The 21986-nt window shown below is 28.6% G+C and overlaps 1 protein-coding gene and 1 long non-coding RNA gene across 4 annotated transcripts; one reads left to right on the plus strand and one right to left on the minus strand.

Moving 5' to 3' along the window:
- Nucleotides 1-251: 251 nt before the first annotated feature.
- LOC122499241 (serine/threonine-protein kinase BRSK2) lies at nt 252-21264 on the plus strand. 3 transcript variants are annotated; one of them, XM_043607449.1, is made up of 13 exons: nt 252-1335; nt 9216-9396; nt 9615-9755; nt 10719-10869; nt 11661-11876; nt 12661-12860; nt 13818-14048; nt 14614-14912; nt 15635-15777; nt 16028-16180; nt 16347-16521; nt 17589-17821; nt 18066-21264. In XM_043607449.1, the coding sequence occupies exons 1-13, from the start codon at nt 1233-1235 to the stop codon at nt 18291-18293; spliced, it is 2454 nt and encodes an 817-aa protein (XP_043463384.1). In that variant the 5' UTR covers nt 252-1232; the 3' UTR covers nt 18294-21264. The 3 variants fall into 3 exon arrangements, with proteins under 3 accessions (XP_043463384.1, XP_043463387.1, XP_043463385.1); XM_043607452.1 differs by having other exon boundaries at nt 17589-17803; XM_043607450.1 differs by having other exon boundaries at nt 14629-14912.
- LOC122499245 lies at nt 6591-12749 on the minus strand. Its single transcript, XR_006301312.1, has 4 exons — nt 12623-12749; nt 11224-11528; nt 8307-8506; nt 6591-6715 (listed from the first exon to the last, which is right to left on the minus strand). It is a non-coding gene; the product is annotated as an uncharacterized LOC122499245 (long non-coding RNA).
- Nucleotides 21265-21986: the final 722 nt, after the last annotated feature.

Here is a 21986-nt window from a genome sequence, read left to right on the forward strand (position 1 = left end):
TATCTCGAGTCAATAGGGAGTGAATGAAGAAATACTTGAACTATTCAACAATTTCAAGGACATTTTCCCAGAGCTTTCGCGAGATAAAAATTTCGCAAAAATTCTCAACTTCATATTTAAAAGTAAATTTAAATTCTCGTTTCTTTTCCACCCTGATTAGAATTATTGAACGTCTTTTTTTTTTTATCTAAAAACAAAAAATTGATAATTTTCGTTTGAATAATTTTCAATGCTCGACTATTTTACCGGGTAGAATAGACACAAACCACACCGCAAATCCCAGGATTCGGTGCTTATCATCGTCATCCTGGACTCGAACCATTCTATACCGGCTTTTTAACCTCAGGGTTTCTCCCAGTGTTTCACCCAGTGAAAAGAAGGGTGGTTTGTTGCATGCGCACGCATCACATCCACCAATCGAACTGGGAGCGCCGTGGCTCCTACATCCGCGCGATTGTGCGTTAGGGGCGCGATTCTAAAACAGAAAAGAAAAAAATAGAGTCAAAGAAAAATCAAGTCCACAAAATTCTGGACTCTGAATTATGAAAAGTAAATTGACCTTTTTACCAGTGAAAAGTGTGACAAGGCTCGTCATCGCGTGAGATGGAGTAAAAAAAAATAAGAAAGAAAATTGTATATATTGTCCCTGACCCGGTGTGTTCGGGAGAAAAACGAATCGTTTCGCTTTTCCACCCCCGACAACCCCCGGATCCTCAGAAATTCGTCTCGCAATGGCGCCCAACGTGGGCAGCTTGATAATCTCTCGTGTCTCGTCAGTGCTTGAAAATTGTGTCAAATAAAATATATTTTCCACAATAAAAATGATTCTCAGGGTGTGGTGGTGAGAAAATCTAAAGTGAATTGCTTTTTTTTCTATTTTTTTCCCAGTGTGTTTGTGTGAAAAAAGGCGAAATATGAAAAAATTCCGAAAGAAGCGACCAACAAAAAGAAAGGAACGTTTAAGAAAGTGATAAAAAAAATTTTTCCGAATACGAATGAGAGCCTATTTCAGGGGCGAAGGTGTTTCTCAAGGTCATCACGAGTCAAGAGGACCAACATTGAGAAAGATGAAGAATGGGCCTTACTCATTCTTTTCGAATGTTAATGTGCTCGTGATCCATTTGCGGAGGAAGAAACAAATAAGAACAAAAATTAAGGATTGAGAAATAATAACCTCGTGGGTTTGCATTCGTCCATTCAATCTGGCGAACAACAAGGGCGAGTCGTCGACGATGCAGCAGGGCAAGGAAAGCTCTGTTGGGTCCAACACCCAGGAGACACATCAATATGTCGGGCCCTATCGACTTGAGAAGACCCTCGGCAAAGGCCAAACTGGTGCGTTTTGCTTTCATTTCTTCCATTATCACAAAAAGAATATTCGAATTTCTCCGATCCTTCCGTCGCCAATCTAAAATCAACAATATTCATTTAATCACAATGCTCACATTTAATCAGAATTATACACAATTTTTGGGTCTGATTACAAATATTCATCTCACAAATTTAAAAAAATACCCGAAAAAAGAGTAAGTCACAATTTTCGACTCTATCAAAAAAGAAAATGTTTATTTAAATAAAAAAATTGCCATCTCCTGCTATATTTATATTTCACGGGAAACTTTCAATTTTAATCAGTTTTTTCGAAAAATTTGGAAAAGTTTATAAAACGAATACAAAAAATAAAATGCAAATGAAAAATTGTTTACAAAACTTAAAAGAATAGTGGAAAATTTAGGTCAGATATTTTATACTATTCTCGGAGATTATCTTAATATAATTAACGTTGTCAATCTCGAAAAGTATAAATATTATTTAATTTATACCAACATTTTATCTGATCGACAATTAATTCTGCAATTTTCAACTTTATTAAACTGAAAGTTTCCCATTATATTCTAAACAAAAAGTTCTAGTTCAAATTCCCGTTAGTTTACAAACAAAAATGTAATTACAAATTAAAATTAAAAATTCTATTACACAATAATTTTTCTCTAATTACTCAATTACCATGCAATGAAATAATTTTGTACGAAGTCTTTTCGTTTATAAATTCTGTTAGAAATAAAAAATTAACGTAAATCATAAAAAGGAAGATTTAAAAATAGTAAATATAGCAGTAAATGGAATTTTAAATGACAAATTGTCATTTTCATTAACAAACTTTCATTTTAAGTTAATTTAAAATTGAACGAAAAGAAAAAGTAAAAAAAAACTAAAAATGAAAAGAAACAACAAAAATTAGAAAAGTCAGGAAAATTCGCGATTCGTGGAGTGAGAAAAAAGAAGTAAATTGCAAAATAAAAGATTGCAGATGCTGAGATTGAGGAAAACAGTCCTTAGAGATCTATTTAATATTTACTCTCTGCAACTAGCCTTGAAATATATATTTTTTCCTCTATTTTCTTTTTTATAAATTTTCCTAATATTACGATGACATAAAATATCGTTTAAGGAGGCTATTTTTTCCGCAATCTCTATTTTTTTGGCTCATCACCTATTACGATTCAATGGTCGAAGGGCAAGTCTGAGATGAGTCACTAAAAAGGAAACAGGGGGAGAGAAAAGACTAAAGTAACAAATACCACTCTAAGATAAAATGATTCGGCATCGTTTCAAGATTTTCAATGAGAGACAGAATCCCTCTCCGCCATCCCTCTTCTCAAGAAACTTTCCTGGACCCTTGTTCTAGTTTTCCGATCAGATTTTCAGCCTTTGATTACTTTTCATTAATCTTATCCTCATTGAGTTTCATTTTATTCCTCCTGTAATTGCATTATAATTTTTATTGGAAGTCATCAATTAACATTTATATTGTCGTTATAATAAATAAATAAATAAATAAATTACAGATAAATCTCTAAATCTTGTTATAATAAATAATGAATAAAAATTTGCTTTTTGTCAAAAACGTTTTTTTAAAACGAAAATAATTTAGGCAGTTTTACTACAAAATTAATAAATAATAACGATAATAATTTTATTTATTTAAAGTTTATTAATTTTCCCACTAATAGTACTAATTATGAAAAATCTAAAATTTCATTTTAAAACCAGAAATTTTGGTGAAAACTCCATTTTTTCTGACTGAGTTTTTGATTATCTAGAAGTAAAAATTTTATGTAATAATAAATAAGTAATTAGTAAAAGTTACCTGACAGACGGTTTTTTAAGAAAGAAATCCATTCTTCTTTCCAAATTTTCCCCTTTCGTGAACTTTTGACTTTTTCCTGAAGACTCGTATCTCTGAAATATAAATTTGTTATCAAATTTTCTGATATTTATTTTATATAATAATTATTTAATTTAAAGATTTCTTTTTACTTAATATTAAGGTAATTTTTCTCATTTTATAAATTTTTGTTCTGTTTTAAAATTATTTTGTACAACAAATTTTTAATATTCTTATTTATTTTCTTATAACTTAATAATTAAACAAATAGAAAAATATTTTTCTTTTCCCAAAAGAAATATTAAAAAATACACTAAATTAAAGAAAAAAAATCAAGATTATTTTAGGGATCTAAAATTTCACAGTAGACAAAACAGGCTTTAGTCAGACAGTCCATGGGAAGCATTTATATGAACGATCAATATTTTCTCATACACAATTCCAGTAACCGAAAATATATTTTTTTAATATCCCTCCACATTATTATGTAGCAAAAAAAATTATTTTTTAAAATTAAAAATTTTATAACTTTTTTCTTTATTCTTTATGTTTTCCCAATATTTTTTTTTATTGACGATAAATAATATTTTTACTCGTGTTGCTTATCATTTCGTTTACATTAAACATTTATAACGATAATTTGAAACGTCACTTTCGTGAGAAAGTGCTCACATTCGTATAATGAGAAAAAAGATTTGATCTTTCACATAATATATCAATCATAAAGTTTTCTAGACGTTACAAAAAAAAAGTAAAAAATAAGACGTTAATTGTTCCGTTTAAGAAATTTAAGTCAAGAATTTTATCCAATAAAAAATAAAAGTTTCCCTTTCTATTTCGAAAATTAATTTTCGATTTTCGACAGTAAAATTTTTCTAAATAACATTCTTGTAGAAAAAACCCTTTCTTTTAATTTAATGAATTCGTTGGAATATAAAAGACGGAAAATTCTAAAAATTAAGCTTATTTTGATATTTTATCGATATTCGAAACCCTAGAAAAAGTCTCTTAAAAATAATTACTAAGTTCCTCAATTAATGTATCTGCGTTAGAAAAGGGCGATAAGAGAAGAGTTTTATTACGAGACGTGATGAAAATAAATGAAAAAAAAAGAGTTCTCTCCTTTCAGGTTCTTTATGACATCGAACATTTTACACCGCGTGGGGTAGGAAAAAACGCGACTCTTTATAAAAAGGAGAGTTTTTCATTCGTTACATACACATTTTCGCACTTTAAAGTTCACAAGAGCACCTGTCAGACAAAATCGCGAATACGCCAGAAAGTAAAATGCCTGTTGACAAAATTATATTATTAAAATACTTGAAAATCCCCATAGAGTGTCAAACTCTTCATTATTTCCATCGGCTCATTCCATGAAAGATCAAATCAATTTTCACATATTTTTCAAATAATAAAAAAATAAATAAATACAAAAATTTCAGTCTTCGATAATTATTTAAATTTAATAAGGAAAGAATTATACCTTTCGTCCTGTTATTAAATCCATAACCAAACAGTAGTTTCCAGGGCTTCCATTATAGCTGAAATCTGAAAAAAAATGTATTTCAATAAAGAATTGAATTTAACTTATAAATAAGTTTAAATAATTTTTGTACAAAAAATAAATTTTTAACATCGTATATAAAATTATAATAAAATTACTCTATAAATTAAAATATATAAATAAATAGAAATTGAAATTCAATTTTTGCAAAAGAAAATTCTGTTTTAAACAAAGAGAAAATAAAATTTGTTCTCTTTCTTTATTTTTCTTTCTGAATAATATTAGTTCAGCGATTTGTAAAGGAGGTTAATGGGTAAATTATTATTGAAAATTATATTGATTAAGGAAAATAAAATTACAAAAATAAAAAAGAAAAAAAAACAAAATGTACATGAATAGGGAAAGTGCGCGCTTATACACACATAAAATGTAAATGGGGAAAAAAGGTCATTTAATAAAGGTCATCAAGAATACAATCATGTGCGTGTAAATGAAGTAAGTAACTTGAGTTTGGATATTGGGTGTGACGACGCGTAGAATCAATAAGATCGAAGGCTGCAGATGAATGAACGAGATAGAAAAATGCAAAATATGAAATTACTTATTTACTTTCGTTTATATTCTTGTGAAAAAAAACCTGTTTGCTTATTAGAAAACAAATTCCCACATTCACAAATTAGTCTTTCATACTTTTTTTTCTTTTCTTCAATTCTACGAAATATTAAAATCAAAATCGAGTTTTTTTTAAAACAATTTTTTCCCAATTGTAAAAATCGTAGGAAAAAAATTGTCTAATTAATTCAATACAAGAAGGAAAATTGTCTAAATTTTTTCGAAAAAATAAATAAAGTACTAAAAAGTATATTTGCCAAAATTAAAATTTTCAAATTTGGATAAATTAAGTAATTGAAAAGTAATTAAAATGAAACTAGTGATTAAAATCTTTAGTTTCTTGGAGATTAAAAATAACTAATTTTAAAATTAGAAGAAATAATCAAATATCCAAATAACTAGAGCAAAATTTGAAAAGACTGAAAAAGGAAAATTTAACTGAGAGCTAAATATGGCAAGAGTCGGAAATACAATTCCGACTTTGTTTGCCGATACTTTATGACTTGTTCAAAGGAAATGAAGTTTGCATGTAACTTGTACAGCTTGAGGATATGTTGAAAGTAAACAATGGAGAAATATGCTTGATATCCCCGCAGTGGTTTTCGAGTTTGCGTATTGTATGTACATATATTGTACACTCATGAGAAATACGAGGGTCATTTTATAATAATATACACCCTCACTTTCACTATTTTAACCAGGTAGTCTCGATAGTTTATTTCTTAAACTGGATAAGCTTCAAAAAACAAGTTAAAATTAATTTTAAAATCCTACAATTTGAAATTTAATTTCGATTCTATTTCTTCTAAATTTTAATTTTAATTAAGACAAATATGAAACAATGAGAAACAAAAATTATTTCCTTCTTGTACTATTAATTTAGCTAATTAAAATAATATTAATTTTCCGAGAGTGCCGTAGCATTGAAAAAAAAAAATGTTGAAACCACGGAAACAATAGATGAAAAATTTTTCACATGTCGAGAATCTTTTGAAGGTACAATGAAAGATTTTCAATTTCGAATGGCAGTAAATTGTGCGCGATTACATTGTTCCGATGTTCTCACATGACCTACTTTTTTTTCAAGAATGTGAATTTTCAACTTGAGGTCCAGTAATTTTTCTGAGAAGCAATTCCCTATTTTTCAACTCAACACTGTCTTATTTAACATTCATTCTTGCAAAAGTTTTCAAGGAAAGTGTCTCGCAAAGTAAAATTCGAATCAAATTCTTAATTTTTGCTCCACTTACCACTATTTTCAAATTTTGCTTCTTTTACAGAAAAGTAAATATTCCAAGGTAAAATCATCACCGCATACAGATTTCAATGATAAAGTTTTTCTTTTGTTTTCCTTTTTGTTTCCTCTTCGTTTTCTTTTTTTGTACGCAGACAAATCTCGTTTCACGCCGGCAATCCAATTTATTCGGTTTCTGAAAGAAATATTTTCTTTAGTATTTTTCTATGCTTTACAAAACAATATACAATAGTATTTGACACAATTTCGCTAAACAAATGATACGTGTGATTCAATGTGACGTAGATTGTTTCAGTGAAGCTTTAGTTTCCAGTTTTAATTAGATTCAGTTGTTGAAATTGGTTGAAATTTTCGGGTACAATTTTCATAATTGAATTCCATAAAACAAACTTTGAATTTAATTTCAAGCCACTGTTGTTCTTTATTTAATTCAATTTTTACTATATATTATTTTTTTCGAAAAATTCTGTGTTGGAAATATTCCTTCATTAAAAGAAAATAAGAATTAGATTTCATATTATCGGTGAAAAAAATAGTATGTCAGTTTCAGTCTAGGAAAGATTTAAATGAATTTTGTCAGCTGAATAAGTTTTACTCGTCTTTTTCTGCTTCCTGTCTCCTATTCATTCCCTGGCATTCGCTCATACTCGATGCAATTTTTCATACTTTCTCATTTCAAATTTTATTCAATTTCACTTTTCTGCAAATTGGGAAAATTTCGAAATATCGATTTCGAAATATCATTTTCCACGAGTTTTGTATAAACTCGTGGATATCAATCGAAGAAAATTTTTATCTAATTTTAAAAAAATGATGTAAAATAAAATTTCGTGAGAAGAAGAGCGTAAGATTAAAAAAAACTCGATGTAATATTATTTATGAAAATAAAATTTTAAATGATCAATTTGGAAGATTAGCTTATAACAACGTATATAATATATTCTTGGAAAATACTCGGGAGCTAAACGATTTTAAATGAGAGGTGACATTTTGCAGTAATTATGCAGAAGATGTATCAAACTTGCGTATGCAGATTGTATGGTAATTCTCATGGCGATGATATACAGGATGGGACATTCGAGCACAGCTTATGCTTCGGGTTTGAAAATCGAGAGAAATTGCACGTTATTGAATATTATTCCCTGAATGTACCAAACAAGATCAAATTGAAACAAAAGTTTAAAAATTACAAAATTCAGCAAAAAGACAAAATTTGTTTTCCTTCTTTTTTCTCAATTTGAAATATTTCGACAGGTATTCCAAAGTTACTTTCCCTTTTTCTTGCCACTTATTTTTCGGCTCTTAAACTATTCTTTGCAATAAATTTTATGTAGAGCATGACATGCCCTTCCTTCCATGAAATGCGAGTCTCATAAAAAATAACTGTTTCGCGGCTCAACTTATCTTCGTGTAAAAGCTTTTGCCTTTACCCCATGAGAGTTATCGAACTGTCCCAGGACGAGATAAAGTTTTCTTACTTTAATCCAACAACCAAGGACACTCTTTTTATCTTTTCCAATAAAATGCGAAAGTTGCAAAAAAAAAAAATAAAAAACAAAACCTTTTTTTCACTTTTCAAAAACTATTCAAGTTAGCAAACGGTAAAAAGATTTATCAAGTAATATATTATTTTCAAGTTCGTATTTTTAATTTTTTTACTAAAAGTGAGAATTTTGCTTTAAAAAAAATAGAATTTCTCTGAATCACTTTACTTTTTACTATTTTAAATAAAGAAGCAGGAAATTCTCAAAACGGGAAAAAATTACCTGATTCATCGTGTGGTAGATTTTTTCCTCCTTTTTTTCAATTTCGATTTCAAATAAGAATTTATCGTCTAAACGTTCAATTAATTCCGTTATCCATTCGAGTGAAAACAGCTGAGTCTGGCAATTTTTCTAACTTAAAGTCCCAGTGACTTAGAGGGAAGTTTCGTCCAGATATCCAAAAACACGAAAATTTGTCTTATCTGAAAAAAATTAAACATTCAGTGAAAAAGTATTTCAAATTTTAATAAAAATTAAAATAATTAATCAAAGTTAATTCTTAAATAAAAATATTTTCTAATAAAGAAGAAAAGAAGAAATCGGAATTGAAGAAAAATTTATAACAAAAATTGACGATACCAGAGAACGAATCTTATCAAATTTATTGCGGAGAACATTCTTTGGGAAATATTGTTGACTCTGGAGGATAGAATTTCAAAGATCTATTTTCATCTAAGTAGAAGAAATTGGAGAAGACTAGAATGTAAAGAACGACAAGTTAAGAACCAATCGTCCTGACCCAGTGCGAGTACAATAGACGAGTACTCACCACAACCCTATTTTTATACATTTTCATTTCCCTTCTCCGAAATTAAAATTCTCTTTTAAAATGGCAACAACTTTAAATCTTATCAAATACAAGGAACATATTTCCCTGACAGTTTCATTTTTTAAGGATTACACAAATACAAAATTAAGAATATTAGATGAATTTTCCTATTTTCTTTTGATGATAATTTTAAGGAGGAATTATTATTAATTTACCTTTTTAGAAATAAAAAAACTACTAGTTTTATTTTTTACTTTAGTTGAGAATTTTTGTGCCTTTAACGAATTTTTCTGTATTTTTACGAGAATGTAGAAAATGTCACCACCCTTGTAATTGAAAGAAAACATGTTCCTTTGTTTCAGGTTTGGTCAAGCTGGGGGTTCATTGTGTGCTTGGAAAGAAGGTGGCCATTAAGATCATTAACCGCGAGAAACTTTCGGAGTCCGTTTTAATGAAAGTGGAACGCGAGATTGCCATTATGAAACTCATTGACCATCCTCATGTCCTCGGTCTCTCGGACGTGTACGAAAACAAGAAGTACCTGTAAGTACAACATTATTAATATAATGAAAATAATTTACGGATTTCTTTTTTTTTACAACCAAGACAAATATTTCCCTTTTCAACGAAATTAAAAATTTAATTTACTATTTTAAACTCAATTTTTTACAAATGGAAAAAGAAAAAAAACTTTTTGTATTTAGTTTTTATAATTTTTGCTAACAAATAAAATAAATTTTTTCTCCCAATTTTTGTTTCAGATATCTTGTTTTAGAACACGTCTCAGGAGGGGAACTTTTCGACTATCTGGTAAAGAAAGGAAGGCTAACACCCAAGGAGGCCAGGAGGTTTTTTCGTCAAATCATTTCCGCGTTAGATTTTTGTCATAGTCATAGTATATGGTAATTACTTTTTCCCTAACATTAAAAATTGCATTTGGAATTTTTGCTTCGATTATAAAAGAAATACCTTCCCATGTGATGAGAAGTATTACAAACTCAAAGAGAGGATAAAAATAATTTTAATCACTCGTAATCTTTCTATTTTCAAAGAAGAAGAAAATATTCACTATTGATTACAAAGGAATGAAATAATTAACAGTTCAGGACATTAGTTTGATTGCAAGGTGTAATAATGTAAATCGCTATCTAAAGTTCTATATCACGTAGAAAACCCAATTATGATAACTTAATTTGAGCCTCAACTCTTTACACTGAACACTTCGTTAGAAATTCTCGATCAAGCGCACGTTTCTGTTATAAAGTTCAAGAGTAATTTGCATAAAGGTCAAAGAAAAAAATTTCTTTTCTGCATTGAGAACATCTTTCGAGAGTTAATCGTAAATTATACATTTGATGAAATTATCAAAGAATATTGATTTAGAATTAGAAAAAAAGTAGCAAAAAAAATTTTTTTAAATTACCGAAATACGTGAATTTTAAGAACAAAAAAATTATTTCTATCCTCTTTGATCAAGAAGTTGTAATTAAATTATTTTCACATTATAAAATGCAAAGAGCTTTCCAACCTTGTCAAAATTAAACTCTACTCAACTTTTACCGCATCGATTAATAATATTGTTGTCAGTGTAATATATTTATGTTTAGTCTAATAATGTGAAATTTTACAATTTAATTCAATTCTTATCAGTGACGTAAAATTATCGAAATTTGAAATTAAAAACTAAAATATGTAAATTTAATTTATTAGTCTTACTTTATTAAAGTCATACTTTATTAAAGCAAGAAGAAAAGAAAGAATTCTTTTCGTAAAAGAACGAAAAGAATTTTCATAATTGAAATTCAAATTAAAATAAAAAGAATTTTTCTGTTCTAGTGAAATATTTTTAATTCAATTTGTTTCAGTCATAGAGATTTGAAACCTGAAAATTTGTTATTGGATGAGAAGAATAATATAAAAATAGCTGATTTTGGAATGGCATCGTTACAACCCGCTGGCTCAATGTTAGAAACAAGCTGTGGTTCTCCTCATTACGCCTGCCCCGAAGTCATCCGAGTATGTTACAATTTTTCTCTAATATTCCGAAACAAAATTCTATTTATTTTTAATAAAACAAATTAATTAAAACAAATTTTACTCCTTTTGAAGTCGCGGAATACTCAATTATTATATATTTATTTCTATTTATTTCTGTTCATTTTTATTTATTTTTATTTATTTCTATTTATTTCTGTTTATTTCTATTCATTTTTATTTATTTCAGAAAATAAATGAAAAAAATTATTTTATACTTCCGAAGGCAAAAAATCATCTCGTTTGTAAGTAAAGGAAGTAAAAAGAAAATATTTCACTGAAGGCAAAAATCAATTTAAAAAAATTCAAGGTAAAAATGAAATTGAATCTTGATACCTTAGGAAAAAATGATTATCCGCTGCGTTGATGATTAGGTCAAGGTTGTCACAGCAGCCAAGTGATCCGAAAAACAAATCAAATTAAGTTCAATAGCACCCGGGTTGACTGAAAATTTCCCTGTGCAAGAGTGTGTACAACACTTGAATTTTGTACACGCCTTGCCTTCCATCTCTAGTTGAAGGCGACTAATGAAATTTCTTGTCAGGAAATTATTTCCTACGAGGGTGTTGGTTAAATCACATCTTCAGGGAATGATACGGAAACTCCTTCTCCTCGAGAAATTCGTGTTGACAATTTTTCTCCTATAAACAAAAAATCAATATTTTAATATAGAAAATGAATTCTAATTTTAACAATTAATTGTAATTTGAAAAAAAACCCAACACGACAAAATTAAATAATTCTTTTCTTCTTTTATGAAAAATTTATTTCAGGGGGAAAAATACGACGGTAGAAAAGCAGACGTTTGGTCTTGTGGTGTGATACTTTATGCACTTTTAGTCGGCGCTTTACCTTTCGACGACGATAATTTAAGACAACTTTTGGAAAAAGTCAAACGAGGGGTGTTTCACATACCACACTTTGTCCCGCCCGACTGTCAAAATCTACTTAGGGGAATGATCGAAGTTATTCCCGATAAAAGACTAACGGTAAGTTACTTTTATCAAAAATTTTGTACATATTTTCCAAGCATTTATAAATCTATCAATCAAAACTTGTTAATAGTTTTGCTGACAAAACTTTTTGATAGAGGGAATAATAATAATTTTTTTTCTTAATAAAATCAATTCTGTTTATCCCTTAATATTTTTGTTTTTTTTGTTTTGGAATTTATTCTAGAAAAAAGATTTATATTCAAAAAGTTCTTCGGAGTGTTTTAATAAAAGCACATTGTACAAGTAAATACTTCTTGAAAGGAAGTAAATAAACTTCTCTTGAACAGATTCCCTTTAAAACAGAACCAACTCTATTTTTATTTCTTACATAAGTTGGAAAGAAGTTAAAGGAAAATACAGAAATCTAAAACTTGTTTTGTGTTTTTCCATTTCACTTTTTCATCGTGAATTGTTTGCATATTATAAATAGGGTTTATTATATTATATATTATATAATTAATAATAATTCTTCTTTTTATTCTGAATTTTTTTTTTTCATCTTCCAAGGGATATATTCTTACTCGTGATAATTATTGTTATTATATTACTATATTATGAATATTATTAACTTGAAAAAAATTAAACTGTCAAAAACAGTGCAGAATTTTTTTCTGATAGGAGTTAATTTTCAGAATTTGAAAATACCTATGCTAGATGGATGTGGATTTTAATAGGATTTCGCGTTTAATTGTATATATAAAGCTATTATAATCTAAAATATCAGATATTAAATCTGTCACCTGTAAATGTTTTGAGCAAAACAATATCCGGCTTTCAGTTAGCGGAGATAAACAGGCATATATGGGTGACAGCTGCTGGCAAGGGAGAATTGGAATTAGAACTTTCAATGATGGATGTGGTGCAAACACACGTGATTCCGTCCGAGGACGCCATTGATCCTGACGTTTTGCAGGCTATCGCCAGTCTCGGATGCTTTAAGGAAAAGGATAATCTCATCAAAGAGCTTCTTAGTCCCAAGTAAGTCAAATTTCCTCCACATTTCATCAGACGTGTATTCCATTAGTGCCCGAAAGTCTAAAAGCCATTCCCTGAAAGAAAAATTAAATATCAGTTTTATAAATATTAAACATTCTTTCTTTAAATTATTCAACTATTAAACTTAAAAATTAATATTAACTTAATTGACAATTTATTCTTCTTTTGATCTTTATCTTTTATTAGAAAAAAAAATGTTAAAATCGCAAAAAATGAGGAAAAATTATAATGACCTTAATTATTATGAAGAATAGAGGATTAAAAGTATCTCGAGAATTTCAACTTTTTTGTCTTAATTAATGTCTATCAATCATTATCCTGTCCTCATTGTTTTTAAAGAAAAGTTTTTAATATCACTTCCACTTTTGAAAGTGGAAAATAAAAATTTAAATATCTTTTCTATGAAATAATAAATTTATTAATTTTCCAAAATAATGTATTTATAATGAACCTCTCGGTTAAATAATCCTGAACTTAATTACAAAACCAAAATTACAATCCTTCAAGGCGATTAATAATTCAGATTGATTAAGTTTCAAATAAATTTTGTATTCTCCTTGGTTAGGAAATGAATATTACGCCATTAAAATGAAAAGCTGTTGAGCAGTTTGACATAAATTGAAAATAAGATTTACCTCACTCCACTCGTAATTACTTTGAGACATGAATTTTTCATTAGGAAATTAAATTTCTAATTGTACTTGGTATTAATTATTATTTTCGAATAAAATAATTTTCTACAAAAAAATTGAATTATTAATATTACTTTTAATTTTTTTTAAATTATAAATTTTAGTATTAAAAGAATTATTATTTCATTATTAAATTAAATTATTAAATTTATTTATTATTAAATAAATAATAATTCTTTTAATACTTGACACAAATTGCCATTACTTTTTTTTTCTGATTTTTCTATTTTGTAATATTTAATTTCAGTCACAATACAGAAAAGGTGATTTACTTTCTTTTACTGGAGAGAAAGAGAAGAAGACCGGCCTGCGAGGATGAACTGGAAGTAATGAGAAGCGGAATGAGAGCTTCAACGGCACAATTGGAGGCAGATCCTCCTAGGAAAAGGGTTGATACTTGTCGAGTAAATGGCAATGCTGCTTTGAACTTGGGACAAATAAGCCACGGTTCGCCCCTTACACCAAGGAGACAATCCAGGTGAATATTTCTTTAAAAAAAGAAAACAACTTTTTCTCTATTAATTCAATTATTTTGTTTTCAACAATTCAATTTATTAAAAAAGATAAAAAGTACAGATTTAGTTTTTGTTTATTAATAAATCTTTAGCTTTGATTTTAATCAGGAGTGTTAAATCGATAAGAGGTGAGAATAAATTGCTCCCCACACCCTTTAATTGGATAAATAAATTTTTAAACGTCAATTTATTAGAGCTGTGTATTATTTCTCGAGTATAAAAAAAGACAATTGCTTTCCGTCGCGTGTCACATTTTTCTTATTCCTGTATGTACATCGCGTGCTTGAAAATCACGTGTATAATGTACACAAGTACTTTCATACCTTCTCTTTCTCTTTAAAGAAAAAAAAACTCTTGACCCTACGTTTAGATCACAAGTGTAATTGAACTACGGCAATCCCTTTTTTTATTTGCTTTGGAGAATTTTTTTCTGATCGTTTTTTTCAATTAATTTTTTCAATTTTTTCAATTTAACAGAATTAGTGAAAGTAGCAGAGAATTTAATGTTTAATTTTTGAATGTTAATAGGGTTTTGAATTGCAGCACAAGGCATCATGCGAGACGTTCACCAAGTACTGGGTCTCATACTCACGCTTCGCATTCGCACGCATCGACTCCTGGTGGTTCGCCTCTTCACACGTCAAACTTCTCAGGTCTTTTGAGTCCTCATCGTGCGACTCCAAGCTCACATCATAGTCAAACCGGAAGTCCACACAGGTTGTCAACTGTCGGTACCGCTGGCGGAAATGGCAATTCAACTCAAGGAATTACAAATCCCATTCCACCCTTGGCGAGCGTTGGAATTGAGTTGAGTGAAGTTCAACCTGGTGAGTCGTTTTTCAAAATATTAAAAACTATTACTTTTTCAATTTTCATAAATTTGCCAAGAGAAAAGATTTTACTGTTATTATTTCTAGTTCTTACGAAATTAATATGTAGATTTTTTGAATTAACATTTTTTCTAAATCGAGACGGAAAAATTTTACTTCTAGAGACATTACCCGAGTTTCCACTAAAGGATAATGATAAAATAACAGTAAACTGTAATTGTTATTTTTTGTTAGTCGCAAAGATTCAAAACACTTAGAAATGTTTGCAGAAGGGAAAATATGAGTCTAGCTTCGGGCATTTGAACTACTTTCCGACAATTTTAGCATTCGTTTTGTTTAGAAGTTTTTGAAAAATTTACATGACCTCCGCCTCTTGCAGCTAAGTAACTAGAAGGGACATTGTTTTTCCCCCTCGTAAAAGTTCCATCAACTTCCGCTCTTTAGAGAATATTGAATAATTTAAATTATTCGGATTTATTTCTTTTCGCAAAATCTGTAAATATTTCTTTCCGCTTTCTTTCAAAAAAAAAATAAAAATATATTTCGATCAAGATTCTTATTTTTCGATTTCGATTTTTTCGACAAATATTATATTCAATCAATTTAATAAAAAAATTTAGTTTTACTTGATTGAAAAATATAAAATTTTAACGTTTACTTAAAATTAAATTAAATTTGTGCATACTTTTTGGAATTAAAAATCGAATTTTTTTCTTCAGTGGGTGTTACACCTCCTGGTTCACCTCACACGGGAGCAGGATCGGGAGCGCATCATTGGAGATCACGCTTAACAACAATAAAGAATTCGTTCCTAGGGAGTCCAAGATTCCACAGGCGCAAATTGCTCACGAGCACCGAAGAGGTAAGCAATTTATTCCCCAACATTTCTAAACAGAGAAAGTTTATTATTTATTAAAATTCCAGACAAAAAATATACTCTGAAATGTCAAATTTGTCTTTTAAATAAATAACCATCGAAGAAATGTTTAAATCACAGTATAATCAATGAAAACTGTCCAATTTTAAACTTATTTTTTATTTTACATATATTTTCCGAAAAAAAGTCTAATTCTAAAAGAATTTTTTTTTCTAAATTACGAATAAATTTTCAGGTGCATTTAACGCCCGGTTCTTCGCCGGAGTTGACGAAAAAGTCCTGGTTTGGCAGTTTAATGGCAACCGAGAAGGACGAAACATTTACTGTATTAGTAAAAGGCAAACCTTTGGCGAGTGTCAAAGCTGACCTAATTCACGCCTTTTTATCGGTAAACTTTGAAAAATTTTATTTTCAATTTTAATTTCAAATACAAAATGCTTTTCTCATAAGGAAGCAAAAAGAAGCGATATATCTAAGAAAACTAGTTCACATGTAAATACAAAGAAATAAATAATTGCAATTTCAATCTAAAAATCGATAATTCTAATTTTCAGATAGCTGAATTATCGCATAGTGTGAGTTCGGCAATGTCCTTTAGTGTGGAATATAAACGAGGCAGTACGGGACCAGCAATGTTTCAAAGACAAGTACGATTTCAAGTTGACATTAGTGCCATTTCAAAGCAACCAAGTGAACCTCTATTTGCCATCACATTTACTCTCCTGAGTGGTAAGTTCTATAGAAATAGTTGAATCGTTTCCTCACTTCAAATCTATAACTCAATTAAACAATAAAGAAAAGTTCCATCTTTTACGAAATATTAGAAAATTTGATTTATTAATGAAAAATTAGAAGAAATTCAGTTTTAATATTAAGGAAAACTGATTTTTTAATCAACCTATGTAATTAGAAACAAATCCCATTCGCATTATTTTGACAGAGAAATTATTTGATAATTCAGATATTTTGTCATAAATTCAGAAAGCGATTTTTGAAAAGAGATTTTCCAGAAGAAAAATAGATCAGGGAAAAAAAAAGAAAATAGGAACGATTTCGCATGTGAAGTGATAAATTGACATTCTTCTCACTAGAAAAAATAATGCGATTTCATGGGTGATTATATGCTTGATAGAATCGATGACACAGCTATGACAATGGGTGCAAAGCCTTCTTGAAGGACTGTTTAAGTCTTAGAATTCTGAAAAGGCAGGGAGAGAAAGAGAGAGAGAGAGAGAGAGAGAGAGGGCGGTTTTGTATTTGGCAGCCATCCAAGCGCAACTAGATCGATGTTACCTTGGGCACAAACCATTTTAACAAAACTTTTATCTTCCGCGAGTTATTCGAATTGTATTATATATTGCAATATCGAAAAGCTCTTCTACCTCTCGCTCTCGGTTCATTCAAAAAGTTCCTCCCTCACATCCTATTTTTTGATTCGCAAAATTACACTTCCTTTATTTGCCTTTCACGCGATAAGAATCACATACCAACAAGACATAAACTACATTTCCCCGCCTGTTAGAAACTGATACTCAAATAATTGCTTTCTATCGATTAAAAGTCATTGAACAAAACTTTGCTTCCTTCATTTCAAAAATGAATTAAAATTCATATCAGATTATCGAAGATAATTTTAGTTATTTACTTATTGTATATAAAATTCAATATTCAGTCAAAAACTGACTATAAAGATTCTAAACGTTTACTTTTGTTTTTTATAAGATAGTAATTTTTGAAAGTATTGGCAAAAAAAAATAGTTTTGTTGAAAAAAGGATTAAAATTGTTGTACTTGCAGGCAATATTCGGAGATTTAGAAGAGTTTGCGAGCACATACAATCGCAGGTGTGTTCGAGAAATATTGGCTTAAATTTGGGAAATCAAAGCAGTAGAGCAGCACCGCCGAGTCCAAGGGCATCGAGGAAATTTTCCACCGAGATGAGCGAGAGTTCAAGTTGTGGAAGCGACACAAGCGAAAGACTGTTCCTTAATCCACATCCTACTACCAGACAGGTAGTTTGTTTCAACAAGGTAGCGCATCATCCTCATCCTCATTGAAAAAAATCATTATCAACAGGTTCGACATTCCGAAGAGACATCGACTTGCATCTAAAAAAACAAAAAAATCATTAACACCAGCGCTATTTTTTGTTTAGTTCTTTTGACAATTCATTTACAAACCTCATGCCTAAATCACAATTATCATCGCACTTAGTAATTACATAATTTTAAATTACCACTGAATGTAGTAGTGATATTTATTTTTCCTTTGCAGATTGATTCTGATCTAGAGTCAGAAACATCAGTCTTCGATGTCAAATCACCAACGAGGGAGAATGGAAGAAGAAGTTCAACGTCAACAAACAATAATATTCCACTTCCTGACGATGTGACACCGACGAGCGAAGAAACGCCACCAAAAGCGGTGAGAAGTAATTCTGAAAGTCAAAATACACCGGAAAAAAAGTGTGTAACAACAATGAGTGGCAGCAATATAGCGTGATACTATGAGAACCTCCGTTTTGAATTTCGAACCAGTTTTAGAAATTTATGGGACAGCACTCAACGACTTTACAGTGATTATTTGTGAGAAATGGTGTAAAGGAGGTCTTCCGGTTCACAAAGGGAGTTTTTTTTTAATTTCCAAAAAAAAGTCAGTTTTGTGAAATTGAAAATAGTTTCCAAAAACTCTTCATTTTTTCGAGTGTGTCTGGATCGAAAGTGAACGTGGTGATTGGCTTTAAGTAACTGCCAAGTAGGTAATTGAATTTAAATATTATCGTCGGTCTACTGTTTTTAGGAATCAAAATATTCAAAGTCTTTGATGAGAAAACTAAGAAATCCAAGAAAACCAAGTAAAGACACGATATTCCTTCGATTTCTCATCAAATTTCAAGAATAATTTTTCTTTTTTATTACTCTCACCAACTGCCACAAAAAAATGAACTTCAATTTAAAAATATAGAACAAAAGTACATTTACGAGAACGTAATTCTTAATTCAAAATTTGTTCCATTCCTCCAAGAACACCTCTATCTATTAGTGTTCTTGCTTTAATAGAAAGAAGGCAAAAAAATAACATTTATGAAGCCAGGAATTTTTTTTTGGCCACGAAATTATTGCCTAAGAGGAAGCCAGAAAAAAGGACAAAATGAAAAAGAATCTTTTCGACATCGGAGAGATTTATTTTTTTCACTCGAAGGGAAAAAGCAGTTTTTTTTAAATGAAAAAAAGAAAGAAAGAAAGAAAGACTATTCTTAAAATGACGTAGTGCAGATTGATAAAAAATAAAATTACAATACAATACAATAAAAATGAAAAAAAGTAAATAAATTAATAATGAAAATTAGTTAAAAAAAATGCATACAAGCTTCTCGTCAAAGATTGCGGAGAAAAAGTATAGCAATTAGATGTTTCTATTAAATATTATAATACAGTATGCATTGTATACTTAAGATATATTTTCTCAAACAGACATATCTCACAATAAAAATTGGCCCGGCTTCATAGTAAACTTGTAACGTATGTTATTATGTAACGCCATTATTTAATGTTTAAACGTTGTTATAACAAAAAAAAAAAAAAAAAAGAAAATTAAAAAGCAAAACTATCGTACGATCACGTGGAGGTGTCATTTGTGTTCTGGAATCGAGAATATTTTATATAAAGATGGTTTCTGAAAAAAAAATTACTTTTTTGATAGATTTGTTCAATTTTTTCTAACTGAAATATTAAATAACCGAATTTTTTTTCACTACAAAGAAAAATTAAACCAAATATTTTTTTCTGTGTGTATTATTTTTTATGAATTTAAAACAAAAGAAATGAAAAATAATTACTAATTAAGTTTTATTTACTCGACTTCAGATCGGTAAATTCAGGCAAATTTCTTTAGCATTTTTTTCAGTCCTGAAGAAATATAATTTTTTCCACCTGCAACAAAAAAATGTAGATTAAAATCCATACCTGGATTTAAACAAAAAAGTTTGTCATATTTTTCTGAGTGAATTAATTTATTAAAATATTTTTGAAAAAAAGTATGACGATCTTAATTATGTTTAAAGAAAATATTCTCCTTTTTCTAAAACCATCTAAAATATGTCAGAGGAAAATGAAAATTGAAATTATTCCGAGTTCATTTTAAAGAGATTCCAGGTCACAAGGACTCGCTTTAAATTTTATAGGCGACGTCTCTCGTTCCTATTAAAAAAAATACGTAGGAATTATTTAATTTAGACAATGAAAAATGTTTAAATTTATTTATTACGTCCGGATCGAAAAATTTATTAATTTGCATTTTTACAAATTCTATATAAATTTTTATAGATCTGGATTTTAATTTTAAGTGTCATTTTCAAGAATCTGTTTGATCAATGTACGAAATAATAAGCAATATTTGATCAATTTTTTCTTTAATTAGCTTTTTTCAATTATAATCATTAATTATTATTTTACCTAGTAAATTATCGCCTTTCTAAAAATAATTTATTCTTAAATATTTTTCTCGGAGGAATTGTAAGACCAAAAATTGCTTATAATTTCAAGATTAAGCATATCTTGCATTCCAGTCTGAAAATTTAGTGCGTTGATTGATTTTGACGTGGAAAATAATAAAATTATATCAATTATTTTAAATAATGAAATTATTAAAGAATCGGGCTTTGCAATAAATGACAAAACCACGAGATTATTATAGATAATGGATGAAAAGAAAGAAAAGAATGGGAATGCTAATGAAAAAGTTAAGTAGATAGTTCGAGATGAATCTGATTAGTAATGTAATAATTCATAAAAATTGAATCTAGATATTAAGCTTATGGTTATCTATTTATTAATTGCGGATATAAATATATATAAACTGATTCTACACGGAATAAGTATTAATAAAAATAATGACAAATTACCGGCCACTTTAAACTATAGGATTTTATATCATTAAAAAGAAAATCATTCGTGACGAAATGGAAAAGTGAATATTTCATTCGAGTTTATTCTAAAAGAAAAAAAAAGTGTATGGACGAATTAATTTTCATAAAAAAAAAGAGAAAGGTCATACAACCTCATTAGTAATTGATGTTGTTTGATTTATTTCTTCTGCCGTTGAAAAAAGATGTTCACACGTTGATGACCTTTTTGCCAATTCTGAAAAATAGAAAAACTTGATTATTTTGAGATTTCAATTCGTAAGTTTTAAATTCATATTTTCTTTGAGAAATTAATTTTCTTAATTAATTAATTTTTTAATTTTCTTTTTTAATTTATTTTTTAAATTTATTTTTAAATGTAAATTTTTCTTTTCATCGAGTGATGTCTTTTTTCCTCAGGGCAATTTAGAAATTTTGTGATGCGAATGACGTTGTTCATTGAAATATATCTTTTAATTTGATATATACATTTGGCACGTGTTAACTTCGTGATAGCGCGACACTATTGTAAATTCATACGAACTTAAAAAAAAGCAAAAGTATCTGATGTGCGTGGATGTTTTAGCTAAAAGAAACAAAAAAAAACTTGTGTGAAATAGGAGCTCAAGTTTAGAGTAGAATTATTATTTATATTTTTTCTTATAATAATATTTTAACAAAAGCACCTCAATTTTATTTTCAATTCTTATTTGTTGCTTTCGATTGAATTATAGAATAATTGAAATAATAAAAATGTATTTAAGTTTTCAACTTTTTATAAAAATAATACATTTATTATTGTTATCATTATCATCAGTATTTGTTATATTATTTTATTTTTTATTCCTCTTAGATTTTAGACGATTGAAATAAAAAAAAAAATATTTTCTCAGTAGTTGAAAAGCATGTTTTTAGAGAAAAAAAGCGTTACTGACCATCGAATTATTGAGGAAATTTTATTATTTGTCACGAGAAAAATTTATTATAATAATATATTTTCTCATCAGTCGCTAATGTATCGTTTTTGCAAATCGAACTGTTTTTTCGGGGTAGATAACTCATAAGGCATTAAATATAGCGTACATAGAAACATTTTTATACAATTTATAAAGCATTCACAATTATTCTTAATTATTTATTGCATGTTCTTGTTGGTGTTTTGTTAATGATATCACGTTTATAAAATGCTTAAAAAAATGTAAAAAGGATAAATCATCATGATAAAAAAAACCAAAGGCTGTTGTGAATATTAAAAAATAAATTGTATCTCCTTATGATTAATTGTAATTTCC

Source organism: Leptopilina heterotoma, unplaced genomic scaffold (assembly GCF_015476425.1).
Source record: "Leptopilina heterotoma isolate Lh14 unplaced genomic scaffold, ASM1547642v1 Lhet_166, whole genome shotgun sequence".
NCBI classification, from domain to species: domain Eukaryota; kingdom Metazoa; phylum Arthropoda; class Insecta; order Hymenoptera; family Figitidae; genus Leptopilina; species Leptopilina heterotoma.